The sequence below is a fragment of the Gouania willdenowi genome, chromosome 15 (assembly GCF_900634775.1).
Source record: "Gouania willdenowi chromosome 15, fGouWil2.1, whole genome shotgun sequence".
NCBI classification, from domain to species: domain Eukaryota; kingdom Metazoa; phylum Chordata; class Actinopteri; order Blenniiformes; family Gobiesocidae; genus Gouania; species Gouania willdenowi.
Genome location: NC_041058.1, coordinates 35915488 through 35940337, shown reverse-complemented (window position 1 = coordinate 35940337; position 24850 = coordinate 35915488). Strand labels below are relative to the sequence as shown.

At 37.7% G+C, this 24850-nt stretch overlaps 1 protein-coding gene across 1 annotated transcript in view; it reads left to right on the top strand.

Moving 5' to 3' along the window:
• Window positions 1–24850, top strand: part of pdzd8 (PDZ domain containing 8) — a 51536-nt gene that overhangs the window by 13333 nt on the left and 13353 nt on the right. Inside the window, exons 2-3 of the mRNA XM_028469250.1 lie at window positions 6027–6152; window positions 7882–7984. Of these exons, the coding sequence (XP_028325051.1) occupies window positions 6027–6152; window positions 7882–7984 (229 nt within the window). The remainder of the gene's footprint in view (window positions 1–6026; window positions 6153–7881; window positions 7985–24850) is intronic.

Below are 24850 nucleotides of genomic sequence, written 5' to 3'. Positions count from 1 at the left end.
GATTGTTTCTGTGGGTCTCACAGTGATTAGGTTCACTGTGAACACGAGCGCTCTCAGAGCGGATCAAACACAAGAAGTATTAGAGATGATGTAGAGTGCACGGCATTGTGGGTGATCAGGCGAACTGGTGAGGGCCCAAACCAGAGCTTTACAACCAGGAAAAGCAGGACAACTTGTTGCTGCTTCATTGTTGAATGTTGGTAAAGAACAAACAAAGAAGGAAGAAGTTTGTGAGAACTCTACAGCTCTGGCTTTGACCCATAGATTAGAACCTCTACTCCAGTAACCGTTTACAGTAACTGGTTAGCTCATGGGACTAGTTACAGTAACTGGTTAGCTCATGGAACTAGTTACAGTAACTGGTTAGCTCATGGAACTAGTTACAGTAACTGGTTAGCTCATGGAACTAGTTACAGTAACTATTACAGTAATTGGTTAGCTCATGGATCAGAAGATGTTTTCTGAACCCAAACCACGACAAAACAAGGGGATGAATTTAGTTGCATTCTGTACACTTATGGCTCGTAGGAGGATCTTGCTGGGCTGGAAGGATCCACAGCCACCGGCACATGGACTTTGGGTCAGAGATGTCATGTATTACACACAGCGTGAAAAAATCAGATACACAACAAAAGGCTCAGTTAAAAAATTTCACGAAATTTGGGACCCTTTTCTTGCCTATTTTCAAAAGATGGACGCAAGTGAGATTGTTTAATAGTGATGTGTAAGGAAAAACTATTCTAGAACTGTTAACTACATTATATTTCTACGTATATTTTGACTTATTTTATTTTACTAATAGTAATAATATTGTCAATATTATTTTTGTATTTATGTATCCTGTTTAACCTGTCTGGCTTGTTATGTGTTGACTGTGGGGTTCGGGGAGGGAAGAAAAGAGGGAAAAAACATTGGTGATTTCCTATGTAACATTGTAAAACTGAATCTTAAATAAATAAACCTTGTATTAAAAAAAAAAAACAAGGGGATGAAATAATCAGCTGTTCTTCACCCATTCAGACCCAGTCACCACTAAACCATTCACACCCAGTCACTACTAAACCATTCAGACCCAGTCACCACTAAAGCATTCAGACCCAGTCACCACTAAAGCATTCAGACCCAGTCACCACTAAACCATTCACACCCAGTCGCCACTAAACCATTCACACCCAGTCACCATTAAACCATTCAGACCCAGTCACCACTAAACCATTCACACCCAGTCACCACTAAACCATTCACACCCAGTCACCACTAAACCATTCACACCCAGTCACCACTAAACCATTCAGACCCAGTCACCACTAAACCATTCACACCCAGTCACCACTAAACCATTCACACCCAGTCACCACTAAACCATTCACACCCAGTCACCACTAAACCATTCACACCCAGTCACCACTAAACCATTGTGATAGCAGACTACATCTAAACAAGTGTAAAACATCCAGCACTTTTACCACAGCTGAACGTCAGTGGACCAATGAAGTGTGCAGTACAAAGGCTACAGTTTCAGGCATGACATCATTGATATTGATTGTGGCTTTGAGTTGATGCTGAGGGTAAAAGAGCGTTTTCATACGAGTGCAGTATGGACTTATCTAATGAGTCAAATGATTTACTATCGACTTCTTCAGGAATGAAAGGATGTGTAGAGGAAAGCCTTCAGCCATCAGCTGTGGGAACATTGGTCTTCACCTCATTTGAATTTGACATTCCTGCTGTTTGGATGTAAATGAACAAAGTGTCTCCAGGTTGGCCTTTGGTTGGAAAAGCAGCAGAAAAAGGCTGTGGGTTCACTTTCAGTTCTACAAGTTCAAACCACTGCAGATGGAAAATGAAATGTCAGATTTGCTGTTGTGCTGTGGGATGCTAATGCGTCCTAGCTTACACTAAATGTTCTATTATCTCTGTTAGACTCAACCATCTCTGTTACTGGGCTAACTGGTTCACCACTACCAGGGTCTACTACTGTTCTACACTAGTCACTGGGTGAGATTACTACTGAAAACTACATTAACGTAACGTGGGAAATCAGCAGTGTTGGACCCTTCCTCTATGGCTGGGCGATATGGACCAAAACTTATATATATATAAATAAATAACAATGTACAAAATAAATCTCGTTTTTTTTATTATTTTTGTTCACAATTCGCCACAGTATGGAATGAAGTACAACAGGTTCACAGCTGTGATTTATGGTATTCATGCAACAGTTATATTACATGAGAAATAACATATACTGTACAACACATATTGATTACCTTATTGAAAAGAAAATAATAAGTAAGAAAGACAGTAGTATCTCCAGTTTTATCATCAGACTCCATCTTTTATTAAAAATATGTTTTGGAGCCTCATAGAATAAGTTATCTGCTCCATTGTATAAACATCCCATATTGTTTGGATCCATAGGTGATCTACTGTATGTTCTAGTTTAGATCAGTGGTTCCCAAACCTTTCACAGTCCCGTTCCCCTTCAGACCTTTAACCTGAACCCATGTACCTCCTACTACTGCACACTTAAAAAAACATGATAATGTAACATCATAAACAATGTAACTCTACAGTGAAATTTGTCTCTGAATTTTACCTACCCTGTTGAGGAAAAATATAGAGTTAAAAAAAGCATAGTAATCTGTAAGGGTGTAAGAAAAAATCACTTTCACTGTGCAACATGTGCATAGCACGTAAACGCCCGGTCACTAGGTGTCAGTGAACGCACCATCAGACCTTGTTAATAGGGGTGTAAATCACTGGCTTCATCACGATACGATACAATGTCGTTATGTTTGGATGACGATACGATGTTTGCTGATATCACAAAGTCTGTCACGATACGATTTCGATTGGATTCACAAGCCTACGATTGATATGATGTGATATCATATTCCCATCTCACACAATCATTGACATGTATATCAACTCCCAAAAAACTACTGAAATATGATTTCACCATTTTATTTATTTCTAAGGTCTTTCAGGTTTCAAACATTAAATAAACAGTATGAACACCATTCTGTAACATTATTCAAATGTTAGACTTTGAATTGTTTGAGTAATAAAAAGTATCTAGTAGTTTTTTTTAAATTACTATGGTGTAATACGTTTTTAATAATACAGAAATATGTCTTTAAAAACCGTTGATTTCACTGTAAAAAAGTGTCACTGGTATGTTGTTGTTAATATTATTATTTTAACATTGACATGTTTGATGCCACACTGTTATATAACGAAGTATAAAAACATGTTTTAAGGGGAATGTGATGTATTTGCGTAAAACAAAAATAACTACATGGTTTATTTGTTTTGAATTGGTTTTAAAATGTAATAACCAAAGAACAAAGGGTACACAGATAATAATGCTACATATATGGTTTTGATGCAATTTTTTCTTCTTAAATAATAATAAATAAATAACTTAAGTGGACTTTCAGACACTTGTTATTCAGTAGTCTTGTTTATTTACATGAACAGACACTGTTTGTTTTGGGGAGTTTGTATAAATCAACCCATTTACGAGCACGGACTGAATACTGAAACCATCAGATATTAGTTTGTGTGTCTGTATCACGTGCATGCTAAACCACTAGCTAAACAACCTTCTTCAACCTATTTCTTATCGTCTTAAAATCAGCATCACTATTATAGCGCTGCACTTTCTTTATTATTTCATTTCTGATATATAGTTCATCATTTTTACCTCTTTCCTCGCGTGGCTTTTTCTCCTCAACTCCTCGCTTTGCCGAGCAACAATGTAAGCAACGACGGTTCAGTGCCACTCTTCTTCGTTGGTGTTTTATAGTGGTTGGCTCCACATTCAGGAAGTGGCAGCGGGGCATTACTGGTTGGTGGCTGCATAATATTGTGTACACATTGGGGTGGTGGCAGGGGTTGCAAGGCTTTGTTGTTGTTTGTTAGCAACGTTATATCACCATCCCTGCACAGGAAATGGTGGCACGGACTTACAGACTTGCTATGTGAATTTCAAAATAAAAGCATATCTTAAAGATGACGATGTTTATCTATGTTTTCACTACATCAATGTAATTGGGTCGTTAATTAATTAATCGATGTATCGATGTATTGTTAGACTACTACTTGTTAAACTACCTCACTCCTCAATGATGTTTAGATTTATTTTCCTAAAACATACTGGACACTTTGATGGGGTTACTTTGTATTAAGGATTAAAGAACTTAACAGAATCAGAATTAAACATTTTTTAAAACAATTACAGTTGGATACATACATACAGTAGATTTTGTTTCTGTCACCACTAGAGGGCAGTCTAACAGAGGCCAATGTGTAATTTGTAGCAATGCATGGAGGCTCCTGACTGCTGCTGTATTTATTATCTAGTTTCCAATGTTTTCACGCTGTCAGCCAATTTGGCATACCCTGGGGGTACCCGTACCCCACTTTGGCAACGTAGGGTTTAGAGCATGACCAGAATATGTGAGAATAGTTTTCTACAAAGTCTCCACAATCCCTCCAACACTTATTGGACTGTGTTATTGTGCAGGGTCCGAAAGTATCTAATTACAACTTTTCATTTGAATTTTCTTGAATATTAGCACGAGTTACTAGTGACTGTATGGGCTGCAGAGCACATTTTGTTCCCACTCTCCTTTTAAATTTGCTGATGCCATTTGGCATCAAACACATTAACAAACAGCTGATCAATACATCACATTTCAATGACTTTTCTGCCCATTTTTTCCACTTTCCAGACATTTGCAGCACTAATAAACTAGGGATGCACCGAATATTCGGCCACCAAATATATTCGGCCGGATATTGCAAAAAAAGCAACATTCAGCCTTTGGTTTAGTGAGTTAAAAGCAAGGCCGAATAGTAGCGTGTGATGCAATGACGTAATCAAACAATGTGCAGTGATTTAAACTCAGAAAAGTATGCGCGCGTTGCTGCAGGAGCGCAGCATCAGGAGCTCCTCCTTTCCGCTTACCAGATGGCTGCTGCTGCTCTGGTTTCCACAACCGAGTCCATTGTTAGCGCTGTGAGCCATGAATCTGTAAACATCCCCATCGTTTCCTCCTCAGTTCACAAGCGATGTCGGGTCTCGCTGCCTAGACTGGTGTAGCATTAGCACAGAGTGCTAACAGCTGATGTGTGTAAACAATGGGTCCGTGGCTCCAAGCAGTGACTCTCAACACGATCAGCAGCAGAAAAATTAGTGCAGTTTGCATTTACATATATGGTAATAAAGTATAATATATATTCTATATTAAACAGCAGTGTTTGTTTTAGCTGTTAGATAGTTGGAGAGGGAGGAGCTAACGTTCTAGGAGGCGTGTTAAGTGACATCACATGGGTAAAATCCAACTGTCCCATTTAAAGCTGACTTTTTACAAAATGTGTAGTAACACGGGAGGAAACATAACTTTTTACACTTTGTTCCTCTGAATGAGGCTAAAGGATGTTTATCACTGTAGATAAACCATTAGAATCTTAATGTATTGCCCTGGCCTACCGTGCTGTTATTGTTCTGTTCAGTAGAGTATTGATCAAATATTCAAAATGTTACAAAAAGCGATGATTCCTCATCATCAGCTGTGTCTCTGCTAATGTGTCTCTGCTAACGTGTTGCTCATGCTAACGTGTTGCTCATGCTAACGTGTTGCTCATGCTAACGTGTGGCTCATGCTAACGTGTTGCTCATGCTAACGTGTCTCTGCTAACGTGTTGTTCATGCTAACGTGTTGTTCATGCTAACGTGTTGTTCAAGCTATCGTGTTGCTCATGCTAACGTGTCTCTGCTAACGTGTTGTTCATGCTCACGTGTTGTTCATGCTAACGTGTCTTTGCTCAGGTGTTGTTCATGCTAACGTGTTGTTCATGCTCACGTGTTGTTCATGCTCACGTGTCTTTGCTCAGGTGTTGTTCATGCTAACGTGTTGTTCATGCTCACGTGTTGTTCATGCTAACGTGTCTTTGCTCAGGTGTTGTTCATGCTAACGTGTTGTTCATGCTAACGTGTTTTTATCTCGTCTCTCCAGATTCAAGCCGTTCTTTCCGTTCCAAGTGCAGCCTCCTCTGGGCTCAGTGTGTGACTCTGATCTGTCGGTCCAGGACATGAGGCTGGTGGAGGGAAGGTTAAAGGTCACGCTCATTGAATGTAGCAGGTGAGCCTCTTTATCATGAACCTTTGAACTGTTTCTGACTTTGTTTTATTTGATGTCAAAGTGTTCATATCAGGGTCCCCACGGTCATTCAATTCCTGGATAAATTATGGAATTTGAAAAATCATGGAATAATTTAACAGTTTTGAAAATATAGCCTATTTTATTTTAAAGTTTAAAATTCAACCTTTGCTATTACTATGGGACGTTAACCATAACACCTTTTGTTGTACATCGCTCTGGTTAAAAGTGTCTTTGTAATTGTAATCTTTTGATAGACATATATGATAGTTATGAACACAACCTACATTCCCTGTACCATGTTTTTTCTACTAACTATGGAACGCTGTCAGACCTCTGTTTCACTAGTACTCTGGAAAGCTACGCTCATTTTTGGTAGAATGAGTAAACATTTTCTTTTTCTCTTAATAACTTTATATTTTAATAGTGCTTTAAGATGACTATTGTTGTAATTTACGCTATGTAAATAAAGTTGAAAAGATTAAATCATAGTGGCTCAGAACTAAATTCTGTAAATTTGGTAAAATAGTTTGGAAAAGTGTGAGAACCCTGTCAAAACTTCCACTACAGAATGTTTCATTTACTGCAGCATGTCAGTGTAGCATGTGACACCGTGGATGTCCAGCAGAGGGCAGCAGACACCTAGACATAAACCTTTAGGGTTAGCAGAGATCTACTCATATGTTTATTCAAAAAATCTGTATTATGATTACCAAAGCTTTTTAATGTCTGATTTTTTTCTTTTTAGCTTTTTTGATCGATCCTCTACAGGTTGATCAGATCAGGTTAAAGTAGACCTGATACAACAATAAACAAGTTAAAAAGACATTAAACATTAGATTAAAATCTTTGATATGAAAGCAAGGTAAGACCCCCGCGACCCTGTTAAACAGGAATAAGCGGGTATGAAAATGGATGGATGGATGAAAGCAAGGTAAGAAATATGTGTGAATGTTGTTCTTTATAGTAAAATTATTGTGTGTAATGTCCACTGATGACCTCTGGGGGGAGCAGTGAGCTGCCCTACAGCCTCCTTACTGCTCTAGATTGCCCATAAATGTGGGGAATTAACAATATATTAAATTAAAGGGTATCTGAAGTCAATTTCAATCAAAGATCAGACATAATAATAGAGGTTATTATGTCTGTTTGCTTGGAGCAGCCAGGACGGAATTAAACCTGTCATTTCCTCAGATATGTTCACCACCATGCAGGGTTGGCTCATTTATAACTGCAATCGATCAGTAATTACAATTATGATGTAAATATAATTGTAATTTTAAAAATGTCTTGTTAATCTAAATTCAATTGTGATTTAGTTCATATTATTGACTTTGTAGTTATTTACAATTAAACATATGTAGTTAATAATTATTAAAATATGTTTCAGATCAACAATTCCCACTGCCTGTCACTTCTCTTTAGAATCATTATAACATTTAAATAAATATAAATCTATGGGTATAGTGACAGAAAAAAAGCTCAGACACCCACACTATAAATATTAATATCAATATATTCATTGATTATGAATCCTAACAGGGTAATCAATAGATGAGAAACTAATTAGATGATAGATAATATTTATTTACACCAAAGAGGCCCTGCGGGTTAATGAGGAGGGATGACATCAGCTTTCTCCTCGGCTCTTTTATTCCAGTCTGTCTTATGTGTTGATCAGTTTATTGATCAGTGATCACTGCTCCTACAGACTCTTCATCCTGGGCTCCTACAGCAGAGAAATGTACGTCCACTGCACGTTGGAGCTGAGCAGCAGCCAATGGAAGGAGAAGACCCGTAGCTCCATCAAACAGGTGCTGATCTTCACTCACTCAGACGTTACTTATTGGACGTCTTGTCACGCTGTCACATTACTGCAGCTTATTTTCATTTCATCAGATTGGCCCTCTGTTGACATTTTGAATGGCAAAGAAAATGTCCACGGCCCCTCCAGCAACCCTTTTTAAATCACTGCAATTTCCAGATATTCCCGTGATCACATCAGGCTCGTTTAGAAGTGACTAATGAGCGTTTTAAAAGGAAATGTCAGCTTTAATCACTGCCTGGCTCCAGCAGACCTGCTGCTATCCATGCCATGCTCTTCTCTATGACATTTGCAGCGGCTCAAAGATAATTAGTATTGTGTCGAAGTGTAATTACCTTGTACGCTTTTCTTCTGTTGTTTTTAATGGTTTTAATTGTCCACCAGCAGGGGGCAGTGAAGGACCAGAACAGCGTCATGCTGATATTTTTATTTATTTATTTTTAAATGGTAAAATTGCTTTAAAAAGGAGTTCCATGTTCTGGTTTTGCTCTTTTTTTCCATTGCTGTTCTACTGAAGTCTTTACTTTTATCCTGTTATAGAACGTTGTGTACTTATTTAGTTACTTCATCCCTGGGTTTACCGCTCTTTGAGAAACACTCACTTAAACCTTCATTTGATTTTGAAAGAGATTATTGTCTGAATTAGACAAATGTGTCTGTCTGTGTAAATGTGTGATATTGTGCCAAAACATTAACATGATGTGTTTCAGTGTTATGTTGGGCCTGATTTTAAATAATACACTTTTCTTTGTAGTTGTCTATAATACTCTAACCTTGAGGTCAGGACCTGATTTGGGGTCGCGAGACACTGAGAGGGGGTCGATAGATGCCTTTAAGTAGCAAATAATAGTTTTTATACAATTTTTGCTTATTTTTACCCTTTTTCTTTCTCCAACTCCACCAAACTCACCATATTTTTACCTATTTTCATCACTTTTCTTGCCATATTTTTGCTCCTTTTAATGTAGTTTTTTAACTCCTATTTTTTAACTCCTATTTCTGACACTTCTACATCACATTTTAATGTATTTTTTGCACATTTTTTCCACTTTCCACACATGTTCATCACTTATAAACCATTTCTACCACATTTACACCTAATGTCACATATGTTGACCCATTATTGACACTTTTAACTTCTTTTCATCATATTTTATTTTTATTTTTGCTAATTTAACCACATTCACCATTTTAATGGCCATATTTAAATTCCACTACCAACAATTTACAACTTTTAACCAATTTCTTTGGTTTTTAAAATCTCATTTCACCTCCTTTTCCACCATTTTTATTCACTTTGAACCATTTTATTAGTGATTAAAACCATGATTTCCATCTTTAAGATGACTATAATAATAATAATAATAAATGTTCCTGGATAACAGTGGATATTATTCAGATGAATAAATAAATGTGGTTATCACAGATTCATAGAACAATAGACCATCATTTTACTGACTTTATGGATGGACCCCAACAATCTCTCCCCTTTATTCCCCCTTATAGATGGTCCTGTCTCCACATGACTGTTCTTCAATGTTCATGTCTGTGTTCAACCACCTTCAGCTACAGTGGGGGTCCCTGCTCTCTGAGACCTTTATTTTGGGGGTCAGGGGCTGAATAAGGTTGAGAACCACTGGTTTAATTTCTAATAGTAATATTTTATTAGGTGTCATTAAAAGGACCCAGATATCAGTGACTGTGACTGGATGAATTGTGCCCAGTGTTTCATTCAGTCATGAATATTCTCAGTAATACATAGCAACCAGTGCAGCACTAAGCACATTACAACCCCCCCACCACCCCACCACCCCCACCCCGACTAAAGCCTCTTCAAAGCACTTGTATTTCCTTTTTTGTTCACATGCTCATACAAATGTAGATTGTGTGGCATTTCAGCCTGATTTATCACTGCTCCAGCCTCTGAGGGAAGGATTAAAGCATGTTCTCCTTCTAGTTCTGAACGTATACAAGTTTAAATTAATATTAAAAATTGACTCATTTTAACATGCATTTACTCCCAAACTGCAAAGACATTTAACACGAGCAATATTTCAATCAGGGCTGGTTTTAGATCACACTCACTTTTTATTTTACCACTTTAACAAAAGTAAACTGTATTTAAATGTTTTTCTAGCTGTGTTAATACTAACAAAATGTATGCTATGTTGTTAAAGGTCTCTCACTAATTTTTATAAACAAAAATAACTTCAGAGGTTTTCTGTGATCTTTGACTTTCCATGAGGAGAGGTGAGGCTGTGCAGCCTTGGTGACATCATGCCACCTCCTCTTTACCCTTTGGCTACGAACATGGAAACATTTGTTCAGCAAATATTTGCTTTTTGTATTATCCACATGTTAGTGTTAGTCATGATGTCTGTTTATAATTTTTTTAATTATTATTAATCATATAAAGTCATATCTACAAGTCATCATTGAAGCTTTGTCAGTCCTTTTATTTTGTACGTTCACAATCACAAATGTACACAAATGAGGAGTGTCCTTTTTTTACACAATGTTTAACAATATTTTTTCTTTGGGATTTTCTTCACAATGGGAGGAAAATAATGGATGTACAGTGGTAGCGTGAAGCCTTTGACAGACTGGGAGAGGCCTGGAGACATGCTACAGTTACAGAAATAATAATAGAACGCAACATGTCATCGTAAGCAGTCTGATCATTAGTGAGTTTATCAATACTATTGGCTCAGGAACATTCTGTGACTAACTCGGGGTCGCGCGTCTACGCTAACTCGGGGTCGCGCGTCTACGCTAACTCGGGGTCGCGCGTCTACGCTAACTCGGGGTCGCGCGTCTACGCTAACTCGGGGTCAGGGTTAGGTTCAATTACATTTTTCCATTACCTCTTCATTTATCAATGTTTAATTACAAATCAATGATGTTTTTTTTCCCCCCAATTACAATTAAAATTACAATGATTATTTTTCCCCTGAAAGTCAATTACTATCACATTTTCAATAACAATCACAATTACTGATCCTTTAATAAATAACCTTATTAAACGTAACCTTCCTCTTGTGTTAGCGTTAGAGATGCTAACAGAAAGCTAACGGGTCAGTTTGACCCATGTCTTAAATCAGCTGTAAAATACACTAATATCATCTAATTAGTTTCTCATCTGTTGATTAATTTGTTAGGCTTTATAATCAATGAATAATAATTATATTAATATTTATGGTGTGGGCGTCTGAGCCTTTTTTCTGTCACTATATCTATAGATTTATATCTTTTTTTAAATGTTAAAATGAAGACGTAATTTTATTTTTTTAAATAATGTTAAAATGATTCTAAAGAGAAGTGACAGGTAGTGGGAAAAGTTGATCTGAAACATATTTTAATAATTATTAACTACATATGTGTCAGACATAAAACTGTAACATGGTTCACCAGCTTTGAGTTTAATTACATTGTAATTGACAGTTTTTATAGAATCTCCATGACAATTACAATTACAGGCAATTATCTGGCCGTGTGGTGTGTGTCGGCCATGTTTACACATCTGCCTGTCAGAGTTGATGTTTGCTGACAGCTCTACGTGCGTACACACACACACACACACACACACACACACACACACACACACACACACACACACACACACACACACACACACACACACACACACTAACATGTGTAACAGTGGCGTTAGATGACTGTAAGTGTGTATTTATATCTGGGTCAACCCTGAATGAATCCTTCTCAGTGGAAACTCTAAAGTCAACCTTAGCGCTCACTTTGTTGTTTTGTTTGTTCTGGAAATGGATGATGATGATTGGCTCACAGAATCACACTTTTTAAAAGGATAATCATATTTCTTCTGGTTTTAATTCATCTTTACTCAGTCATAAGTTTACTGTTCATTCAACTTTTTCAGATTACAGCTGATATTGGCACATTTGATGCTATCGAGCAAATAAAGAAATTAACTTTATATTCAGAGATACATTTATGCCCACACTCTCCTAAGGGACCTTTACTCCCCCTTAAACAGCTGAAGTTAATGATTGATAACGGACTGTTGAAGACGCACTAACCCTGAGAATAGAAGGACTTTTTGGTGGGAGTCCTTCAACAGTCTGTGATTTACTCGCTAACTTCAGCCACCAGAGCATGTCAACACACTGTTTAAGGGAGAGTACAGGTCCCTTAGGAGAGCTCTTCTTCCCTGTTTCATTGCCTACTACCAAACCTCAGAGTTAGAACTGTCGCCCCCTGTAGTCACAACTGTTTTTATCATCTTTCTGTAAACAAGAGGTTTTCATCAACATCTTTACCTTTTCCTGATTATTTAGAGCAACGACAAGCAGCACACGCTGTTATTGAGACTGAAAAAGCTGTTAAATGATGGAAAAAGCTGCTAAATAGGACACAATATATTCTGTAATCAATGACAGCTCAATTTAAAATTAAAGTACATACTTTGAGGTGTCGCAGGTGATGCATCAAGCATCCATTTTCATAAATAGCGCGCTGTAATTTGGTTTGACAGCTGTGGTAAAAAGTAGATTAAAGACATGAGAGCCCGCTTCCACAAGCTGTTTGTTTTTAATGTTTCTTTCCCACTGATCAATTCACCTCACAGCGAAGCCCATTGATCAGCCGATGCGTTCATGACCACCTCGGCTCCGGCTACATTACTCATTCCACTGGGACTGATTCAGGGTCCGTTTCTGGTATGAGCTTAAATGAATAGAAATAACTCGTTAGCTTCTGCAGAGTGTCATCATTGATGCGTCTAACGTCCAATCTAATACTGATGGTTAACAGACAGTGTGCGTACTCAGCATTTTACTACGAATCAATAGACTCTCAGACGCTTATTGATTAAAAACAAATACATTCCAAAAGTTCAGACGTTGGGGTTTTTGAGGTGTGCACCAATCAGTTATTTTTCTACCGTAACTTGCTTTGTTCTAAAACTCCTCCTAGGACAGGCGTCTGCAACCTGCAGCTCTGGGGCCTAATGTGGCCCTTTGACTCTTATACAATGGCTCCCTATAGCTTTAAAAAACTATTGAAATAAATTGTTATTTTTTTTTACAGAGGCTATTAATGATTAATGATAAAATCAAGATATAACAATTTGTTCCTACTTCATATGTATGTTTTATGTGTGGCATAAAATGAGTAATTAGCATGTGTTGATCACATGATCATGCATTATTAAATTTAAGTTACTTTTTGTAGACTTGCATATACATTAACTAATAAAATCTTCTTTATAAACATTGTGTTCATGTAAACTGAGATGTGTAAGAATTTGAAGATGAAAGATAATGTTAATATATTGATGTTAATTTATTTTATTTTAAACTGTTTTTAAGTTTCCATTTACATGATCAATATAAATCAAATCAAACATTATTCTCTATAATAATAACTGTATATAATGTAATCCACTGTATTGTCTTCATAGAGAAGGTATTTATGGCTCCAGAAGGACTTTAATCCAGGTGAGATGAGGTTCAATGGTTCCTTGTAGAGTAAAGGTTACAGACCCCTGTTCTAGGCTATTAATGCAGCTTTGACATCATCATTTACATCATCTCATAGCAGTAATGTCAAGGATGTGTACAGCGTACAAGTTCAATGCTTGCATTTATAAAAAGCTCGTCTCAAGTGGAGTATTTTATTTAATTGGACTAAACCTGTAGAAATATTGATAGGGGTCAAAGTTCATGATGTCACAAAAAATAATTCCCTATAACTTGGCCACACATTAAGATGCAGTGCTCATGCCATTGAACAACATCTCCTTTCAATGTGTGACTATGACTTTTGCTCAAGGTCATATTTAAGGTCAAGGTCAGTCTTGTTTTTCCTACATTATATAACTTGTCAACAAATCCAGGTACAGGTTGAATTTTTTAACCATTTTCATTTCATTGCCAAATACGTATTCACGTTGCTAATAAAGGTCTTCCCTAGTTGACTTTGTAATTGTAATTGTCCTGGAAATGCTGTAAAAACAATGTAATTAAACTCAAACCTGATGAACCATGTTATAGTTCTATGTCTGACACATATGTAGTTAATAATTATTGAAATATGTTTCAGATCAACTTTTCCCACGTACTGTCACTTCTCTTTAGAATCATTTTAACATTATTTTAAAAAAATAAATACAATACAATTACATCTTCAATTTCCCATGTTTAATTACAACTCAACTATGATTATATTGACCAGTGTTTTTTCCAATTGCAATTAAAATTACACTTATTATTTTCCCTCTGAAAGTCAATTACCGTCTCACATTTCCTATGAGACAATAATGAACTACATTTTACAAAGGAGGCTGTATTTATTTACTACTGAAGTCATCACAATAAAGTGGGAGCGTAAAGGACCGTAGGGCAGGATGTGAGAAAACACTCATTTTAAGTCTTTTTAATGCGAATGATGAAGTGCTCTAAACCAAAGAGAATGAGTCCACACATATTTATATCTATTGCCTTAAAAAGATTGTGTCATACGTTTTGTGCTGCTGTTCCGGTTCCGATTTCTACGCGCGGTTCTGCAGACGTGAAGTGAATTGATGCTGGTGCATGTTCTCCATGGCTTGGAGAGAGTCCCAATACCGGAAAAAAAAGAATGAGAAGACGACGTCTTGAAGACTGAAAGAAGACGTGCACAGTGGACTAAACTATTGTTCGGTTCCACAGACGTACGCAGAGGCATGTGCACAGTCTTGCAGTAAACGATCACATTTGGTTGGAGTGTGGATCGGGAGTCAGACCCAACAGTGAAAACCTCATTTATTATTTTCTTAAAGAAATGACATATTTACGTTTGTTTTAGTGGTAAGCACCGATTTTATTATCAAACAACTGTTAATGTCAACATCAGATCAACACACGCGTAACAAACAGGTGCACAGTGCACGCAAGAGAACCATGGGATATATTTACATAATTCATGTATAAAAGATAAAGATAATCCATGTTGTTGTGCAGAAAAAGGAATGTTTCAACGTTGTATTCCTTTAAAATTGTGCTCTGCTCCGTTCTCCATCGGCTGTGGCTGCAGGAAAGAAAGAACGCTGCACGCTAACGACACTGTTCACACTGCTGGCAAATGTGGCCCAAATCTGATTTTCATATGTGGTCCTGAATCAGATACAGTTCTGGTCAAGGAGAAGTTAATGTGCATTTGATACGTTGGCAACAGCTGTGTGCAGCTGTCCTCTCACCATGGAGCAGACATTGATTATCCTTATATTTCATACATGGATTTTGTGAATAGATCTACTCTCTTGTGCGCACTGGTGTTTGACGTGCTATTGTTTCCCCGTGCGCTGATCTGATGTGGACATTAACAGTTGTCTGTTAATAAATGCAATGTTTACCACTAAAACAAGCATAAATATGTCATTTGTATGAGGAACACAATTGGTTTTAACCGTTGCTTTCAGGTCAGGCTCTGATATAAATACCTAATGTCTGTCGGACCTGTTGGTTTCAGTTTTGCTCTGTCGGGTTCTGGTCAAAGCTTGAAGGTTCATATCATAAATGGTTTGTGTTTAAAAACAAATCAGCACCACTAAAAGCGTCGTCGTCCACCTGATCATTTATTCTCCGGCTCCGCTGCACAAACGCGACAGTGTGCATGTGGGTCAGATTGGAGCCACAAAGCGTTCACACTGGAGTCTGATACAGGTCACATTTTAAATGGGCATGTGAACGGACAAACACAAAATTGAATTGAGCATGAAGGCTAGCAGTGTGAACGTAGCCTATGTGAACCCCACACCACCACTAGTTCTATATATAATATATAATCTGTCTGAACCCGACCCGTTCAGGTGGTATCTCTCTAGTATCAGCTGTAAACAGTTGATGCGCGCCCCTGCAGCGCTTGACTGATGGCTGCAGTTACCCTAACCACTATGGTTAGGGTAACTGTGGAGTCCTGCTCCTTTAAATAAATTCCACTTTAAATCCTCTCATTGTTTTGAATTTGAAGATTAAGGGAGTCATTTTTAGAGACATGTTGAGGAGAGTCCACTGTTCCACAAAGGAAAAAACATGAAATTATGAAGAGGGTAATAATATTATGAAGAGGGGCACATGATTTGACAAAAATGCAAAAGGGGGTACACGGGGCAATAAAAGATTGGAAACACTATTGTAATGTGGAAAAGGTAAAACCTGAAACAGAATTTGAAAAATTATGAAACTTAAAATCTATGGTCGTAGCAATGTTACATGAATTACTGGTGTGTGTGTGGTGTGTGTGTGGTGTGTGTGTGTGGTGGGGGTGGTGTGTGTGTGTTGTGTGTGTGTGTGTGTGTGGGTGGGGGTGAGTGTGTGGTGTGTGTGTGGTGTGTGTGTGTGTGTGTGTGTGTGTGTGTGTGTGTGTGTGTGTGTGTGTGTGTGTGTGTGTGTGTGTGTCAGCTGATATGACGTAGGACCGTCTGTTTTCTGTCTGTTGTCAGGCTTATTCAGAGTGATGTTAACCACTCAATATATTTATGATTTTCCTTCATAAATGTTATTATAGAGAATCCTTTGTTTTAGCAGCACTATCTGATGTTTAAAAGAGTGTCTGAATGAGGCGTTAGCGGCTAACTGACGCTACCTTTAGGAGCTGGAATCAGCTCAGGAAACGTGCACTGATAAGTAAATGTTAGGTCAGACGTCTCCTCGTGGTTCTAAGGAGTCCAGTGAGAGCAGAGCGAGATATGGTCGGTGTGTGGATGATGGACATCCAGGACGCTCAGAGGAGGCGTTGGATGAAATGTCAAACTCACGCGGTGGAAATGTTGATTTTATTTCTTTCTCTGCTGTGAACGAGTACGAGAGCCTCAGCTTTTGGTTGTGACCTGATGAGCACGTTCATGTCACCATTAGCGTTAGGACAATGACCACACTAGGACCAGGGCGTGCACGTGGGCGAGCGCGTCCTCTAGCTCTCCATACATGTGCTAATGAGGATCTGTCTCATTACGCAGCCTTTTGTTCTCCAGCCTTTTCAAACGTTTCCTTTGATAAATAAATACACATCTCAACATTACATCCAGATACATCACAAACCTCACATCATGTGTCTGTGTTAGACACATGGAAACTCCATTCACTTCATCAACCGGCCATTTTCTCTTTCAAAATCTGTTTCATGGTTTACCTTTTTCTACATCACACATTGTTGATATACTTTACTGCTATTTAACTTACGAAACATGCTAAAATATTGATTAATCAATTTATTCCAATAATTCCCACCCTAATTAGTGAGTATGCAGGAGGCATACTTTTATAAATAGTAACTTTTAAAATTTTTGACAATTCTTTCCCATTCATTTCTATTAGAAATTTCAGCTTTTTACTTTTAACCCCTTCATCCCCAGCAGTAGCAGAACAACTCAGAGCTGGGCCGGGGGCGGGGCTAAAGACCAGGCCCTTTAAACCCAAATAATAAAGCTCACAATGACATTATTATACAACATACACATGCTTCAGCACCACGGAGAGTGACTGTCATTATGAAGTCCATCAAACAGACATGAAGTATAACAAGAGAACAACAAAAACATTAGGATGGTCACTAATAATAAAACACAAATTCATAACATCTCAGCACCACTTTAACCATTTCACCTCAGAGCCTGTATCAGTAGATATAACGTTTAGTTAAACTAACACAGTGACCCACATGTTCACAAACACTATTTAATATGAAGTACTATAGACATATTCACCTCTATATGAAGGACATACGACGAGCCTTGTGCTCCATGATGATCTGTATGTTCATTTTCTTTGTTCTCTCATTCTCTATGAACATCATGGTAAGTCCATCAGTCTCTCCTGTCCCACTGTACTCCTCATATGGTTTTAATGTTTTAACTTAGTGAATGAGTGGAACACGTGACTGATGTGTACACGCATACTCTGAAAACTGTAAAACTAACAATGAATGAATCGCTGTTAAAGCTCATAAATAGTTGGTAGTTTGTAGAAAGTTCATCACCTGAGGACGTGGACACTTATTTAATGAAACTCACTTTAAGTACAGGTGAACGATTGTGGGACACATGCAGCGTTCCTGAAAACAAGTGGTTATCTAATGTTTGCTCCTGTCCAGATGTTTAATGACCAGACATTTATACATATCTGATAGAAAAACCCAGTGTATAAACAATAGAAAACCTAAAAACATTAAGTCTCTAGATGTTTATAACTGTTATGAACAGGCAGGTAGGACGGCTACTGTGCTCCTGTTAACGAGGGTTTCAGTGTATTTCTGTGTATTCTGATCACTTTCAATGGATGAGTTTCCATCTCTACATGAAGTCTCCTCCTCACTGCTCCATGTCTGCATATCAGTCCATTTACAGCTTTTTATGGTCACTTTTTACTGGATCCAGACTGAGATAACGCTCCGTCTGCTCCTGTGAACCAGCAGTTCTCTGGTTGTTTTGCACCAAGCCTGCGCGTGCATGCACCGAATGTAGTATGCATACGTCACAGGAAATGAGTCTATATAACCCCTGTATAAATCTGCATGAAGTGTGACTGTAAATACTCTGTGAGCTCCCCTGAGTCGTGATAGAGCCCCGGTTCCCTTAAGTCTTACCTCCTATTCGGGCCCTTCTGGGACCTAATGTTAGGTTAGTGTTAATGTTATTGCTAGGTTAATGCTAGTTAATGCTAATGCAACACTAAGGCAATGCAGCTGCTGCCTCACTTACATTTTCTTCAGGAAATGCAAACATTCTGGTTCAATATCAATTCAGCAAATCCTATGAATGGATTCACCTCCTGGCCAGTGGGGGCGCTGTGGGCACCACAGCCCAGAGTAGAGACGCTGCTTTTCCTAAACATGTTTAGTGTATAACCAGAATTAGAGAGATGTGGCACAGATGTGATATATAGTGTTCAGTGAGAATTATCACAATTTCTGTGTCTGTTTAATCTGAAACTTTGTCGACAGCTTCCAAGTACCCCGAGTTTGTACATCTGTTATTTTGAAGTAATTTGGTTATTTCAAAATGTTTATTTTCATTTTATTTCACCTGGACGGCACATTCATGTTCACCCAGAAGTGAAACCTATTCAGCTTTTGACCTCAGAGTGAGGGGGCGCTAGTGCACCATCTATATCTATTTCACTGCACAGCTCCGATGTGTGCCAGAGCTCCTGTGGACTTCTTGTTTGAGGAAACATACTTTTTGACTGCAACTTATTTGATGATGACGTTTCAAAATGTTTATTTTCATGTTAGTTTGACCGTTCCCTGTTTAGACCGGATAGACCGGACCTGGAGGTTATTGACGGGAAATACACATTTCTCCACGGATACAGCATTTTTAAACGCTGATATTTTCACCACGCGCTGTACTGAGGTAGCAAGTCTCTCTCACACACACACACACACACACACACACACACACACACACACACACACACACACACACACACACACACACACACACACACACACACACACACACACACACACACACACACACACACACACCAGATCAAACAGGAGCCATAAAACTAAAGCTGATCATCGTGATACTATCAGGCATCCAATGAGGTTACAGCCCCATACACACACACAGTATTAATAATAAGAATATCCTAAATTAGTAAAATAAAACAAAAAAACCAAATATTTATACATAAATTACACAACAGACAACAGAAATGCACAAAAATTTACAAAAAGGCTCCAAAAACACACAAATTGACTCACACCAAACGACAACAAAAATATGAAAATGCCTCAAAATACACAAAACTAAATAGTTATACAAAAAATACACTAAAATGACAACAAAAATGCACAAAACTACACTAAAAAGATACAAAAATAAACATAATGACTCCAAAAAACATACATTACAAAAAGTATAAAAATGATTATAAACAACAAACACATTTATCATTTATCATGTCTAATAGAATTAAACCAGATAAATCACACACACTATTTTATTTTACACCCACACATAAACCCTTCATAACAGAGTACAGAGTATGTACACCTCTATGTACATACAACCTTATAACACATACTCATTTGGTCATAATTGATAACTCTACTTAAGCTCCTCCCACTATATGAATACATACGGGCACTGAACTAGTTTATTTAAAAGTATTTGGACAAACATCCATTAAAAGGAGCGTTTTAAAAAGTCCAGGGGTTACATATCGTTGCTTTATATTTGTAATAGTCCTCCTCCTTATTTTAATTTAACTGATGACATTATTTGAAGTTAAAGGTTTTTTTCCTGATGACCTTTGATTATGACAAACTGACATTTCTTTTACAAGTCTCTGTTGGCCTTTTTATTTTAGAGCAGGGGTGTCAGTCATTTTAGTTCAGGGGCCAAATACGAAGTACTCTGATCTTCAGTGGGCCACAGATTTTAGGCAGGAAGACAAGCAATTTCAAAATAAATGTCCCCAAGTTTGCACTTTACACGACGTATAAATGATGCATGAATTACGTAAGATATGGCAATATCCAGGAAATAAATGACAGATGTCACTCCCTGCAGGGTTTTCTCTTTTACATTTCAGAGGTTTTTGTGACCAAATTTTATTTAATTTGGGGAAATTATGTGAAATAATTTTGGGAAAATTGAGTCCTTTAAACAATTAGAGGTTTAAAATGACTGCAGTCGTGATAAAAGCGTGGGAAAATTGCGATCTTTAAAATATTGGGGAGTTTAATTAAATTTGTGTTTTTAGAAGGGCTGAGATATCCACAACGTTCTCCGGTGGGAATTGGATGTTCTAAAGCCGTGGTGTCAAACTCATTTTACAGACCAGTTTATCTTACGTGGGCACAGATTTTAGGTGGGAAAATTAGTAATTTCATCATTATTTAGTAGGGATGTAACAATTCACTCAACTCCCCGATATGATTTGATTCTTGATACTGGGTTCACGATACGATTCTCTCATGATTTATTTTACAAAATGGGACTGTAGACAAATGAATTTTTTCGGGAAAAAACTTGAAAATACTGTACTATTTTCCTTTTATTTTTCATTGTCAAAAGAATCCCTTGTTAAACTATTCAAAACAATGCAATTTAACTAAAAATAAATCTTGAATGAAATAAATAAAGGAATAATACAAATGAAGAAGATGCCTATTAATTTAAATGGTTCTTTAGTAAACAATGCAAAACTACATAATAGTTGTTTTTCTTTTTGAAAGTGCAACTGAAAATGCATTTTGTGCCTTAACAATTGGACTTTAAAAAAAAAAAAAAAAAACAATCTACGCTGTATTTACGTCAGATATTTGTTTGGACCAGCAGAGGGCACTGGTAACCCAGTGATCAGTTGGCATCCAGATATTATTGCAGTGAAGAAGAGATGCTATGCTAGCAGACATAGAAAAACGTGACTTTTACAGATATTCACGTAATATTACGGATATTCTTTAGGTGCTAAAGGGGTAAGGAATCATTTATGAACATGTTTAAGAGTAGAAGGCGGCCAGAAAGAAAGTTGTAACAGATTCCGCCCGCCGCCTAAACTTCTGGACAAGAGAAGGATATATATATATATATATATATATAATGATCAAATCTGTATTGTACAGCACTGATAATATTAAAGGACATATTGTGGAATAATTTGATGAAATTTGCAATATTTGAGAAAAACGTTTTTTTTTACAATGTGAGATTAAAATGACTTCCATCATGTGATATAATCATGGGGGGAAATGTGAGCCCTGCTAATATTGTGGTGTTTCATTGAATTTGTCAATTATTTTGAAGATATCGACAGCTGAATTAGTTGACCATTTACACAATGATTCATGGTTTCACTCGCTTTTTTTGCTTTCTGCTGCAGGACGAATTAGATGCTCTAAAGGGCTGGATTTGGCCTTTGAGCCTTGAGTTTAACACAGTTGCTTTAAAGGAGGGAAAACCTTAAATTGCTGACGTATCTCCTTTTAATGCAATGAAGAAAACAATTCGTAATAAGCCTGCAACGATGAATCATTAAAAATCGACTATTAAAAGCATTGGCAATGTCTCTGTGTTTTTGTGTGCGCGCGTGCACAGTGTGTTTGTGTGCGCGCCACGAGTGTTTGTGCGTGTGCACGCACCACGAGTGCTTGTGCGTGTGCACGCACCACGAGTGCTTGTGCGTGCGCACGCACAGAGTGCTTGTGCGTGCACATGCACAGAGTGTTTGTGCTTGCGCACGCCCAGAGTGTTTGTGCGTGCGCACGCCCAGAGTGTTTGTGCGTGCGCACGCCCAGAGTGTTTGTGCGTGCGCACGCCCAGAGTGTTTGGGCATGCATGCACAGAGTTTGTTTGTACACACGTTTGTACTTTATAGATAAACTGTTTTTTTTTTTAAATCTGATTCATCAATTAATTTATTGATCAATGAATTCATTATGAAAATGATCGTTAGTTGCAGCTCTAATTAGTAATAATTTATATGATATATGCGTGTGGTGCAGATGTGTGTAATGAAGTGAACGTCTGCAGCAGGTTGTCCTTCTACTAAATCTGTATCTGGTGTATAAAATGTGCGTCAGTGTAGATCGAGCACACACCTGAGTGGTTCCTGCTGTGCCTCCCCCTGCGACCCCCCATCACCAGCAGGGCTGCAGATTGAAGTGGCAGCAGGGAATTGCTGCGCTGTTGCCCTGCAGCGACTCGTGCCCTATAACCATACACAAATCGATTTGACATGTGGTATTAGATTAAATTACCAAGCAGAGCAGTGACAGTGAAGAGGATTTGTTCAACCCCCACCAGCCCGTGCTACGGCCCCACCCCTCCCTGCTCAGTGTTTCCAGTATCCACACGTACATCTGATAACTTATTTAATAAAACCTGCCAACAAATGTCATCTCTGACAATTAGCAACAGCTTCTTCTTCTATAATTTAATCTAGGTTCAGTTTTCCAGCATTGGGATCATTCTTCTTTCTGTCCAAACTGATTATCAGTTTGTGCTTTGATAGTTACGCCTCTATCTCATAGAAATGTATATTAAGGTCCTTTTATTAAAAAAAGAATGCATTGCTAACATTAGCATGATGGAGAGAAAAGGCTAATAAACAGAGTGGAGGCTGGAGACCATTTGTCTGACTGGTTGAAGTTAATGGTAAAGATCCAACGATAAGGCAGAACATCATGAATAATCCTATTTCACTTTGTACAACTACATCCTCCTCAGTCCTCTACACCAGTGGTTCTCAACCTTTTCAAAATAAAGGTCCCAGAGAGCAGGGACCCCCACTGTAGCTGAAGGTGTTTGAACACAGACATGAACATTGAAGAACAGTCATGTGGAGACAGGACCATCTATAAGGGGGAATAAAGGAGAGATTTTTGGGGTCCATCCATAAAGTCAGTAAAATGATGGTCCATTGTTCTATGAATCTGTGATAACCACATTTATTTATTCATCTGAATAATATCCACTGTTATCCAGGAACATTTATTAATATTATTATAGTCATCTTAAAGATGGAAATCATGGTTTTAATCACTAATAAAATGGTTCAAAGTGACCAAAAATGGTGGAAAAGGTGGAGAAATGGGATTTTAAAAACAGCAGAAATTGGTTAAAAGTTATAAATTATAGTGGATAAAAATGGACAGGAGTCATCATATGTGACATTAGTTGGAAAAGGTTTGAAAATGTCTTTAAAGTAGAAAAAAATTGCAGAAAAGGCATTAATCTGATGAAGTGGTAGAATGGGAATAATGTAGCAAAAATACGTTAAAAGCAAAATAATGGCAAGAAAAAGTGATGAAAAATATAGCAAGTTTGGTGTAGTTGAAGAAAAATGGTAAAAAGCAAAAATGGGCTGAAATTGTTTGTCAGGGGGAAGTAAGTAAGTAAATATTATTTCTATATTGCTTTTAACAGATAAAATCACGTCAAGTGCTGAACAGGCAAAAATGAAACTAAAACAACAGCAACATCATAAAAGGATAATAAAACACAAGATAATTTAAAACAACAGTTGGAACATCATAAAGATAATAAAATTAAAAGTAATTAAACCAAAAGCCTTTCTGAAAAGCGTGGTCTTCAGATGTTTTTTAAAAGACTCAGACATAATCACAGAGCGACTGGTGTAGGTTATTCCAGAGTCTTGGTGCTACTGCCTGGAACACCAGGTCACCCTGGGTTCTAAAATGAGTTTTTAGGATCATGAGTAGAACGAAGGGTGAGTCCTGAAGTGTGGGAGCAGAACATGTCAGTGATGTATTGAGGGGTCTGACCATGCATCACACAGAAAGTCAGGACTAGAATTTTAAACTCAATATGAAAATGAACTGGAAGCCAATGAAGACCAGAAATAATGTGGGTAATGTGGGATGTTCTGGGATCACTGGTCAAGAGTCTGTCAGCAGCGTTCTAATCAATCTGAAGTCTCTTTAGTGTCGACTTATTAAAACAGGTGAAAACCAAATTACAGTAATTAATGTATGACAAGATGAATGCGTGTATGATCATTTACAGATCTGGTTTGGACAGAAAATTCCTCACTTTACAGATATTTCTCAGATGATAAAAACAGTTTTTAGTCAGTTGATGACAGTGACCCTCCAAAGACATTGATTTATCAAAAACAACTCCAAGGTTTCTGAGGCTGGTTTTCACAAGTGTGTCCAGTGCACCAAGGGAGTTCTTGATCAATGGGAACTTTTTATCAGGAGCGATGATCAGAGTTTCTGTTTTGCCAGAATTTATCTGCAGATCATTTGATGTCAACCAGTTTTTGATAGCAGATACACATTCCAGGAATTCAGATAAGAAGTGAAACTCTGAGTCATTGAAAGAGCAAAACAGCTGAATATCATCTGCATAGAAATGATTGGA